The 12,291-nt window shown below is 39.2% G+C and overlaps 1 protein-coding gene across 1 annotated transcript in view; it reads left to right on the forward strand.

Moving 5' to 3' along the window:
* Positions 1–1,810: 1,810 nt before the first annotated feature.
* The window catches only part of LOC100024619 (mitochondrial amidoxime-reducing component 1), a 51,042-nt gene continuing 40,561 nt past the window's right edge, over positions 1,811–12,291 (forward strand). The window contains exons 1-2 of the mRNA XM_001375794.4: positions 1,811–2,136; positions 9,825–9,998. Coding sequence (XP_001375831.1) covers positions 1,811–2,136; positions 9,825–9,998 — 500 coding nt within the window. The remainder of the gene's footprint in view (positions 2,137–9,824; positions 9,999–12,291) is intronic.

A 12,291-nucleotide genomic window follows, 5' to 3' on the forward strand; every position in this document is an offset into this window, starting at 1 on the left:
AAAACTATGACACCCAGAATGGAATATAATACTCTAGGTGTGGTTTTACTAGATAAGAATCTAACAAAACAGAAAGACTAATAGCTCTTTCTTAGAAAGTATATCCCTTTTCATTCCTTCCACGATCACATCAACTTTTACTCCAGATACAAAACTCTGCTGACTCATAATGAGTTTACAATTCAGGAAAACTCCCAGATCTTTTTGAGACAAATTGCTGCCTTTTCCTCAGAGGAAGAAACAGGACAGGAGAGGTGATTTAGCTTGCCCAAATCTATAGTTCAGGTTAGTTCTGCCTCTACTACTGCATTTGAATACTATCCCTCAAATCCTATGTCTTTTCCAACACTGTGCTATATAGTCTGTGACAGAAGCAGAGCAGAGAAGTGTTTTTTGGTTTTATTTTTGTCGAGTATTGACTCTATCTCTTTTGCCTCTGGGGCTTTCTCCTTTATGAAAGCCTCTTCCTCCTTTAGTCTTAGGTTTCCTTTAAATTAAGTTGAGTAGTGTCTAACTTGAAGATAATGACTCTGCCAGAGTTAAGGATCTGCAAGGCTATCCAGAGCTTGAGTACATTTCTTATGTGGAGGTGTCTGATACCTGATTTTAAAATTCTAGTTCTCTCTGGTTCCTCTCTAAACACTCATATTTTCAAGCAATAAATAAATATCTTTCTAAATTGACCAGGAGACACTGAAAGTCCTTTATACTCCTGATCCATAATGAAATGACTGACCACTGACACCAGAATACAGAATGGGAAGCCACCTCTTGACCAAGAGTAGCAAAGGTGCAGAAAGACATACATTTTCTGAACAAATGAATGGAGGAATTTGTTTTGCTTGACAAATCTACACTTGTTACAGAGATTTTGCTTTTATTATTACTTTTTCTGCTGGAGGTGGATGGGTAGGCAAAATGGGATAGGGATAGGGGAGTAACGCAAAGAAAAGATGATTAAAGATTAAAGATCATCCCTGTTCAAGAAAAGGGAACAGAAGGAAGACCAGACAAGCAGACAGTCTTTGGAAGCTTTTGACTATCCTGAAATCCTTAAGGAAACAAGCAAATTGTACCAAACACATAAGGGTTTTACATAAAACTTAAAGTTTCTGTAACTGATGTACATTAGATTTGTCAAATATTCTGAATGCTGCTCCATCCAGTTTAAAAGGTAATTGGCAAATCCTTAGCAAAATAAATAAAAATACAATAAATACAGGTAACACCGTGTTTTAATACTAAATCAACATGCAGCCCCCCCCCCCCCCCCCCACTGATTTACAATTTGTTTTTATTTGAGTTTGACACCACTGGTGTGCAAGATAGAGACCTGTAGTTTTACAGAAAGTACTTTTTCTCGTCTAGGTATATACAAGTCTCATTCTCTTTAGGATCCAGAAAAGAAATAAGAATTAATTTTTAAAAAGAAGCTGAAAGTCAAGATGAGACACTCACTATGTGTTAGCCGATGTGTTAGCCGACGGTGGGAAAGAGGAGACATGATAAATCAGGACCGATGTGGGCCTTCACACCCCCCTCTTCCCCAGAGAATGCCAAATATTTCCGTGCCTGGGGCAGGGCTCTGGCTGCTCACAGCAGGAGCGCAAAGGGTGCAAGGTTCTCCCCTCCCACTCCGGGCGTCGGACCAGGGCCCGCACCTCCCATCAAGGCCCAGGCCGGTGGCTGAGCCTAGGGCTCTAGCTCCAGAGCGACCCGTTCGTGCCCGAGCCACCACGAACTGTTCACGCTCCTCCTCTGCCCAGTGCCCCTTCGGCAGCGCGCAGCCTTGGCCTTTCCCTCTGTAGTCATGGGCGCTGCAACTTCATCTACCTTCACGGGGCTTGTCTTCCCCCAGCCCCGCCTCGGCCTAGCGCTCCCAGCCTCCGCACAAACCAGGGCTGTGTGGCGGGTGGCCGTTCTGGGACTGGCTGCCGCCGCCGCGCTGACCGCAGCCGCCTGGAGCACAAGAGGCTGGCGTTGGCGTTGGCGGCGGCAGAGGCAGCGGCAGCGGCTGCAGCAGGTGGGCACCGTGGCTCAACTCTGGATCTACCCCATCAAGTCCTGCAAGGGGGTGCCTGTGAACGAGGCAGAATGCACGACGATGGGGCTGCGCAGCGGACACCTGAGGGACAGGTATCCTCTAGCTCAGGGCGCAGCTGCTCCAGTCCCTGGGATCGAGAGAAGGCGGGGTGGGAAGGGCGGATGAAGGATCCAGGGACCTATGTCCCAGGAGTTTTCTTTTCAGCCAGGAGGGACGAAAAGCACTGATTTGTCATAGATGTGTTGAGAGGTGTGACTCAGGGCTGCTATATTAACATGCAAAATGCAAAAATTTTGACAGTCCTCAGTTGCTGACTGTTTTGTTTTTGCAATCTCCCATGTGGCTGCTGAGGAACTGTGTGTCCTCCGATGGAAATTTCACTTTTATTAAATGTTTATTGAGCGCTTGAAAAATTATCCCAATCCCAAAAGCACCCTACACACACTGTGGTACAATGGATGGAAGACTAGAAAGTCTTGGAGTCCAGAGAATTCAAGTTATGCTGCTCATACGCACTAGGGTGAAGGGTGACCGTGGGCAAGTCACGTTATAACCCCAAGCAACACCGAAAAGGAGCTCGATTTTCTTACAGATTTGTTGAGGATATGCATTGGGGAGGTAGCCCTCAAAGGGAGTTCCTTGCAATGAAAGAGCAGCCAAACAAAGGAAAAAATGAGCACTGGTTGATTTTGTTAAAGTAAGTGGCTCTCCCAATCATACCACCAGCACCCCTGCATATAATTAAATCAATCAATAAGTTAATAAGCTATTGCTTTTCATTCAAATTAGGAGTTACCCCAGACACTTACTAGCTGTGTAACTGACCAAGTTATTAACCTTTTCAGACCTCATTTTCTTCATCTGTAAAATGAAGAGTTGGACTTGGCTCCCAAGGCCCATCCATCTGTTTTACATGCTAGGCATGAAAAGTAATAATAATTTGTAAAGAACCAAAGCAATTCCTGCCTTCAAGGAGCTTATATTCTACAGGGGAATTCAACCTTGATGCCACCTTAAAGCCCCTCTTTTGTACACTGCGCTGCACAGCTATCTTCTAAAATCCAATTATCCTTTTGAATGGAGATTTTATAGTTGAGGATTGGAAAGAGCCTTTATTCAAATTGGTTAAGTTCACAATTAATTCCTAGGCTCCTGAACTTTGTGAAACTTGGGATAATGACAAGTCCATAGATCCAGTTTCTCCTCTTACCCTTTATTTTAAATCTCCCTCACACCTTTGGAATAGGAAAATGGAGAGAGAATTGGTTTCTTCCCCCACCCCCCACTCCCATTCAATTGACTGCTAGAAGAGTGGGAGACTTGAAAAGTATGAAGCCTGGGGAAGAAGGAAAATAATCTGCTCTAGAAAATGATATTTCTGAACTTGAATAATGATTGATTCAGGAAACTGATATGGTGAAGTGGAAGCAACATGTTGGATTTCAAATCAAAGGATTTAGCTTACAATCATGATTCTACCACTGTGTGATCATGGGCAATTTAGTTTTCTCCTCTTGGTCTCAGTTTCCTCAGTAAAATTAGGGGATTGTAATTGTAAATTTAAAATTTGTAATTATAAAATTGTAGATTTGTAATTGTAAAAATTAGAGGATTAGCAGATGATCTCTAGGGCACCTTATGAGATCCTTTGATTATATTTATTTATCTTGGCTATCTGTAGGAACCAAAGGGAGTTTTTGCTGTTCAGCCATTTCAGTCATAAGTCTTCTGTGACTCCATTTGAGGTTTTTGACAGATACTGGAACGGTTTGCTATTTCCTTCTCCAGCTTATTTTACAGATGAAGAAACTGAGGCCAACAGGGTTAAATGATTTGCCCAGGGTCACATAGTGTCTGAGATCAAATTCAAACCCAGGCCCAGAACTCTATCCCCTATGTCACAAGAAATGTTCAAACAACACTAGTAAATATTTTGTTGGGAGACAAAGGGTTTGGATGGAGAGAATTAGGGAAAGGATTATATTCTTTGACCTTTCTGGGAATTATACAAGGCTTATCTTTTAGAATTCTGAATATATTGGCTATGTTTCCATTACATGAGCATTTACATGAGTAGTGTTGTACCAATAGCATTTTACATATTAAATGAGGCTATTTTCATCCAAATTACTTCCTCACATCCTTCTCAGGAATGTGTCCCTACAAATTCCAAGTGGGCAATTTGTATGTTCAGTGAAAATTCTCTCGGTCAATTTCTTCACTTTATTCTGCTTTCTCTACTACTAGGAGTTTTTTGGTCTCAAATGCCCCTCAAGAATAGCAGTGCTTCTTTATTTAAAAGAATAATAAATTCACTGAATTTGTATTACAAAATAGGAAAGTGAGATAAAGGGTATATATTGAATTGGAATGTGTCTTATTAATTTTCACATCTGTAAGTTGGTTTTTTAAAAAATAGACTAATGTGGTTTCTTCTGTGGTCATAATTTTGGAAAAGGCACTGTATATTACTTCTACCTGGAAACTCTATTTAGTAGAAAAACCATGGACAGTTGCCTATGTTTTAGGATATATAGTGAACTGCCCATGCTTGAATGTCTAGTGAGCCTCAGAGAGAGGATCTAAACCAGGTTCCTTTAGTCTCCAGGATCAGTACATTATTTACTGTTTTACACTTTGAAGAAAAAAAAGATTATTATAAGATTTTAATACAGGAAGTACCCACTCAGAGTTTTCTGTGAATTAGAATGTCAGCATTTCTTTAGACTATCTTTGAAAATAGTAAAGTTTTTGTTATTGTACTTGTTTTTGTGAAATTGAAAATTGATTTCTAATTCTATTTTGTTAAGATATAATCAAGCTAGATTTAAAATTTCCCTTAGATGTTCCTTACCCTAGTAATTTCACCCTCCATCCACATTCCAGAAAAACCTGATTTGACCAGAGGTCAAATCTCATCCATTTAAATTTTGCCTAGCAATTGCTATCATCTGCAGACAATCTCATTGCCTGAGGACTACTACCATAACCTGAGAACAGATCTCATCTCCCCATACTGCAATGGGGTAGAACAGAGAAGATGCTTATCCTACCTCTATTGAAATGACCAATGTGGATTGTTTTACTTTTGCCTCGTGACTGAATCATATATCTTGTTTGTGGTCAAGGAGTTGTTTCTTTTTTCTTTTCTTTTCTTTCTTTTCTTTTCTTTTCTTTTCTTTCTTTCTTTCTTTCTTTCTTTCTTTCTTTCTTTCTTTCTTTCTTTCTTTCTTTCTTTCTTTCTTTCTTTCTTTCTTTCTTTCTTTCTTTCTTTCTTTCTTTCTTTCTTTCTTTCTTTCTTTCTTTCTTTCTTTCTTTCTTTCTTTCTTCCTTCCTTCCTTCCTTCCTTCCTTCCTTCCTTCCTTCCTTCCTTCCTTCCTTCCTTCCTTCCTTCCTTCCTTCCTTTCTTTCTTTCTTTCTTTCTTTCTTTCTTTCTTTCTTTCTTTCTTTCTTTCTTTCTTTCTTTCTTTCTTTCTTTCTTTCTTTCTTTCTTTCTTTCTTTCTTTCTTTCTTTCTTTCTTTCTTTCTTTCTTTCTTTCTTTCTTTCTTTCTTTCTTTCTTTTCTTTCTTTTTTGGCAGGAGAGCAGAAACTTTTATTTTTATTTTATTTAATTAGATGATTTAGAATAATTTTCCATGATTACAAGACTCATGTTCCTTCCCTCCCCTCCCTCCAGTATCTGATGCTCACTTCCACTGTGTTTAACATGTGCCATTGATCAAGACCCATTTCCTTATTAATAATATTTGCACTAGGGTGATCTTTTAGAGTCTACTTTCCTAGTCATAGTCCCACTGACCCATGTGATCAAGCAGATGTTTTTCTTCTGTGTTTCTTTTCCCACAGTTCTTCCTCTGGATATGGATAGCGTTCTTTCTCATATGTCCCTCCGAATAATTCTGGATCACTGTATTTCCACTAATGGAGAAGTCCATTACATTTGACTGTACCACAGTGTATCAGTCTCTGTGTACAATGTTCTCCTGGTTCTGCTCCTTTCACTCTGCATCAATTCCTGAAGGTTGTTCCAGTTCACAATGGAATTCCTCCAGTTTATTATTCCTTTGAGCACAGTAGTATTCCATCACCAACATATACCACAATTTGTTCAGCCATTCCCCAATTGAAGGGCATCCCCTCATTTTCCAATTTTTGGCCACCACAAACTGCAGGCCTATGAATATTCTTGTACATGTCTTTTTCCTTATTATCTCTTTGGGGCACAAACCCAGTAGTGCTATGGCTGGATCAAAGGGTCTTTTAGTGCCCTTTGGGCATAGTTCCAAATTGCCCTCCAGAATGGTTGGATCAGTTCACAACTCCACCAGCAATGCATTAATGTCCCAACTTTGCCACATCCCCTCCAGCATTCATTACTTTCTGTTGCTGTCATGTTAGCCAATCTGCTAGGTGTGAGGTGATACCTCAGAGTTGTTTTGATTTGCATCTCTCTGATTATAAAAGATTTAGCATACTTTTTCATGTGCTTGTTAATAGTTTTGATTCCTTTATCTGGAAATTGCCTATTCATTTCCCTTGCCCATTTATCAACTGGGGAATGGCTTGATTTTTTGTATAATTGATTTAGTTCCTTATAAATTTGAGTGATTAGACCTTTGTCAGAGGTTTTTGTTATAAAGATTGTTTCCCAATTGGTTGCTTCCATTCTAATTTTGTTGGCATTGGTTTTGTTTGTACAAAACCTTTTTAATTTAATGTAATCAAAATTATTTATTTTGCATTTTGTAATTTTTTCTAACTCTTGCTTGGTCTTAAAATCTGTCCTTTCTCAAAGATCTGACAAGTATACTATTGTGTGTTCATTTAATTTACTTATTGTTTCCTTCTTTATGTTCAAGTTATTCACCCATTCTGAGTTTTTCTTGGTGTAGTGTGTGAGATGTTGCTCTAAACCTAATCTCCCCCATACTAGTTTCCAATTTTCCCAGCAGTTTTTGTCAAAGATTTTTGTCCCAAAAGCTGGGATCTTTGGGCTTATCATAGACTGTCTTGCTGAGGTCATTTACCCCAAGTCTATTCCACTGATCCTCCCTTCTATCTCTTAGCCAGTGCCATATGGTTTTGATGATCACTGCTTTATAGTACAGTTTAAGATATGGTACTGCTAGGCCACCTTCCTTTGCATTTTTTTCATTATTTCTCAAGGGGTTGTTTCAAAAGGGAAGGTGCAAACAATTTTAATGTCTAGCTGATATCAGGTCTTTACTTTCTGGCCAATCAGAAGAAGACATACTTATGTGGCTCAATATTTTGCTCTGTCCTGTTAATCAACATAAAAGATCCTTCCTTTCTCCAGGCTTTGATTATTGAGAAGGGATAAAGCCAATTTATTGGTTATTGCTAACCTAGCTAATGCAGATGGCTTAGTGGATACAGAACTGAGCCTGGAACCAGGAAAACTTAAGTTTAAATCTGGTCTCAGATACTCCCTTGCTGTGCTGACTCTAAGCAAATCACTTAATCTCGATTTAACTTATTTCTCTCTGGAGAAGGAAATGGTGCACCACTCCAGTATCTTTGCCAAGAAAACAATGATCAGTATTGGTATGCTATGGTTCATGGAATCATGAAGAGGTCACCATAGCTCAACAACAACCTAGCTAACTAATAAATTGATTATGTTCAAAACTTTGTCTCTCAGAATTTCTATCATTTCATGGTTAGGTGTGTCTTAGATGCAGAACTGATCCACTAACTAGAAGGAACTTCCAATGTGGAAATTTCTTCCACCAGTAAGGATTATGTTGTTCATCATTTTAGTCATGTCTGATCCTTTGTGACCCCATTTGGTCTTTCTTGGTAAAGATAATAGAGTGATTTCCCATTTCCTTCTCCAGGTCATTTTACAAATGAGGAAACTGAGGCAAACAGTTAAATGACTTGCCTAGGATCATATAGCCAGTAAGTGGCTGAGGCCAGATTTTAACTCAGCAAGCTAAGTCTTCCTGACTTCAGGAAGATCACTCACAAATCATTTTTACCCATGACTTATAGTTTTAGAATTTACTGCGGAGAACTGAGGGCTTAAGACCTTTTCCTATGGTTGTACATCTAGTATATGTAAGGAAAGAAAAGTATATGAATGCAGATCTTTCCAACTTCCTCAAGTGATTCTCTGCCCTACCATTATATACTGTCTCCATCTTTCAGATTTTCTTGTAATTGAGATAAAATTATACTACCTTTGAATTTCCATAACCTCAATGAGCTTGTAGTGCTTTATAATGATCTATCCATTAATGTATAATCATTAGGCCTTGAAATCTAAGGGATAAATTCAGCATTTCTGTATGGTACCTTATACTTTCTCTTCCTCCCTCATTCTTATCTTCTCTCTGCCTCTGTCTCTGCTTCTTCCTCCTCCTCCCTCCCTCCCTCTTTCTTCCTCCTTCTTGTTCTTCTTCTTCTATCTTCTTCTTCTCCTCCTTCTCCTCCTCCTCTTTCTCCTCTTCCTCCTCTTCTTCCTCCTCCTCCTCTTCTTCTTCCTCCTCCTCTTTCTTTCTTCTTTCTCCTTTCTCCCTTCTTCTTCTTCTTCTTCTTCTTCTTCTTCTTCTTCTTCTTCTTCTTCTTCTTCTTCTTCTTCTTCTTCTTCTTCTTCTTCTTCTTCTTCTTCTTCTTCTTCTTCTTCTTCTTCTTCTTCTTCTTCTTCTTCTTCTTTTTTTCTTCTTCTTCTTCTTCCTTCTCTTTCTAGCTCACATACACTGAAAGGGTTAAATTAGGAGTTTTGACAAAATAAGAGAGCAGCTTTTAATAACTTAAGCTTTAATGAGAATATAGTAGAGTTGTAAATTAATATTATCCCTTTAAGCCAGAGAAAAGAAAACTTCTAGCAGGAAAAGAAAAGTTCTAGCAGCTTTTAACAATTAACAATTTAGTTTTATTAAAATAGAGATAATAACAGAATATAGTAAAATGAATATAGTAAATGAGAGAAATATAGGAAAGAGGTAGAGAAAGAAATTGCCCAATATCTAACTAGCTATATCCTATATCTGACTATAACTGCTGTTAGAGAAAGTCCAGCTGATCATCCTTCAGCTCAGCTCACCAGGCAGAATAGATATATACACATATATGTATATCCCAACAACCAATCACCAACCCACACCACCAACAACTACCAACAACCAATGACCAATGACCAATGACCAATGACCAACTACCAATCACCTCCCAACCCCCAAAAGGTCAAAAAGCCCCTCTCAGTTTTTACACTGGCTTTTTATGTCCCCTTCTTACCTCACTTCCTGTCTCTCTGGTTTCTACTTCTTTTCACTGTGGGCTGGTATGTCTTTACATATCTCTATGGTAAAAGGACCTCCAGGTCCCTAGGTAAATTAGAAGAAAGGGATTAAGAATTCCCTTTCTAGCTCTCTGTCTCTGTCTCTGTCTCTGTCTCTCTCTGTCTCTCTCTGTCTCTCTGTCTCTCTGTCTCTGTCTCTGTCTCTGTCTCTCTGTCTCTGTCTCTGTCTCTGTCTCTCTGTCTCTCTCTGTCTCTCTCTGTCTCTCTGTCTCTCTGTCTCTGTCTCTGTCTCTCTGTCTCTGTCTCTCTCTCTGTCTCTCTCTCTGTCTCTGTCTGTCTGTCTGTCTGTCTGTCTGTCTCTGTCTCTGTCTGTCTGTCTCTCTCTCTCTCTCTCTCTCTCTCTCTCTCTCTCTCTCTCTCTCTCTCCAGGAAAATGAAACATAGCCCAGGGCTCAGTGCTCACGTGCTCTGATTATCACACTGTTCCTCTCATTGCTGTGCTCTGATAATTGCAGGTTTTGGCTCATCATAAAAGAAGATGGGAACATGGTCACTGCTCGACAGGAGCCCCGCCTGGTGCTGATTTCCCTAACCTGTGAAAATGACTCCTTGACCCTCAGTGCAGCCTATACTCAGGACCTGATTCTGCCCGTCAAAGCCCCCACCTCCAATGTGGTACGCAAGTGCAGGTAAGGAGGGAGGCCATTTTAATGTTCTTTCTTAGGGGAATTTATTTTGGATGTATATAATCAATTAGAAACTTTAGAAAAGGGAGATCACTGAAGCCCTTTTTGTATGCCTTTAGTAGGTAGAAGAAACACACTATCATCTCCAGACATAGCTAAAAAGGTTAACAGATAACATGTACCATAAAACAGTTTCTTTGGATTTTAAAGATTTGGAAAGCTGAGGTTAGTAGCTTCCTGAAGCAATATTATTGCTTCTCAAAAACAACAACAACATAGTTTAGGCACAGAAGTTCCTTTGGAACTGTTTTAAATGAAATCTGACCTCCAATAGCCCCTTTGTACAGGAAATCTTCTGGTTCTACATGGTCTCATGTAAACTTTTTGACCTGAAAGGTTAAACATTTATAAGCAGTCAAATGTTAAGACTAAGGATTTCTGTCAACACACAACTGCTTTGGACAAAGGTTGAATTTGTTCTCAATGGGTAAAACCATTCTTCCTCTAAAGGATTTGTAACATGAGTCCACACATAATTTCCTAAAGATTTTTAGTTAATTCATAAAGCTTGTGGGTATTCTTTTTGAGGTCACAGTCACTTCTGGCTTTGCCCCAATATTCTTTGTGTTCTTGTCTGGGAATTCCAAAGGAAATACTGCTTTCTAGTTACTTTTGCCCTACAATCATGTCTTTGCTACCCAAAAGATGTGGAACTCTAAATCCCAAATTTTTTAAATTCAAACTTTTTTTCCCCCTTTATTTTGGTGGTGGTGGCGGCACTGGGTGTTGTAGGACCTTGGGTACAATTGATTGAGTACTCAGCCTGGAGGAAGGAAAACCTGGTTTTAAATCCTGCTTCAGATATTTATTAACATTGTGAACCTAGGCAAGTCATTTAATCTTTCTGAGCCTCAGTTTACTCATTTATAAAATAATATTTACCTCACTGAATTTAAATGTTGGAGGAGACTTCAGTGGGTATCTGGTCCAATCCAAAACCCCCAAAGAAATCCTTACTATTACAATAAAATTATCTTGAGATACTGATTTTTGGGTGAGAACAGACGTTTATTGATTATATTGGGTCAATTGGTTGGGCCAGCATCATAGCTGATGAAATGCTATTGGTCTCCATGGCACTCCTATGACCAGGGACGACCTAAGCTGGGCCAGGCAGCTTAATACATAGATTTTTATGAGCTTATTACTCAGCCCCTCCCTTGAACATCCCAAGACATTTCTAACTGGGAGGTTAGCTACCATTATTATTATGATGATTATCATCACTATCATATATTATGGATATATTACATATATCATAGCCTTGACTTAATTTTTTTCTTTGCTAATGAAGTGTTGCTCTCCAACAACATAGCCAAGCTAGGGTAGAAGGCAGTCCTAATTGAGAGGATAGAATCTGTGTTCATTTTCTATATTCTGGTTGGCCCAGTTCCAGATGTTTTTTTAAGCTCGTGGTCCTATTTGCAGACCTCTTGGCATGTTTGTTCTATTTGGGGAAGTTTTATTTGTCGAAATCCTTCCTAATGATCAGAGTGGTCCAGTTGTAGTCCAGAGGTAGTAGTGATTTCCCCCAAATGAAGGATATTTAAGAAGAAATTGGATGACTATTCATCATGGATGTTGTGGAGGAGTTCCTTTTCTGGAATGTTCACTAAGTGGCATATGAAATTCCCTTTATCTCGAAGATTCTTTGATCCCCTAATTGAATCTACATTTGATTCATTTTACACTTGAGTTGGAGTTTGTTCATCAATCTCATTTCATTATGTCTGTATGAAAACAACAGGTGCCTACAAAGTGGTTACTATGGTTACCATTGACAAGTGGAGGGACTAGAAATTCTTCTCATTTCCCCCCTATTTACTCAAAATGAATGCACATCCTGCCAATGCAATTTTCTGCTGTCATTTCTACATTGCTTAATTACCCTTCCTAAATTACTCTGGTTCCCTTCCTATTCTCCCAAATCCTCTTTCTCCTCAAAATGAAGCTGCCCATTAATGCTCATTAATAGGTTGACATTTCATTGGCCAAGACAGTGATAGTTAGCCTCTTTGTCTTCTTTTTAAAAAATATGCTTTATCTTCTGACTTAGAAACAAAACTGAGTATCTGTTCAAAGACATAAGAGTGTTAAGGGTTAGGTAATTGAGGTTAAATGACTTGGCCAGGTTCACAGAGCTGGGATGTATCTGAGGTCAGTTTTGTCTCCAGGCCTGGCTCTCTATCCACTGAGCTATCTAGATGCCCCCCAATTTTAATTTTCTGAGGCAAAG

Source organism: Monodelphis domestica, chromosome 2, assembly GCF_027887165.1.
Source record: "Monodelphis domestica isolate mMonDom1 chromosome 2, mMonDom1.pri, whole genome shotgun sequence".
Classification (NCBI taxonomy): Eukaryota; Metazoa; Chordata; class Mammalia; order Didelphimorphia; family Didelphidae; genus Monodelphis; species Monodelphis domestica.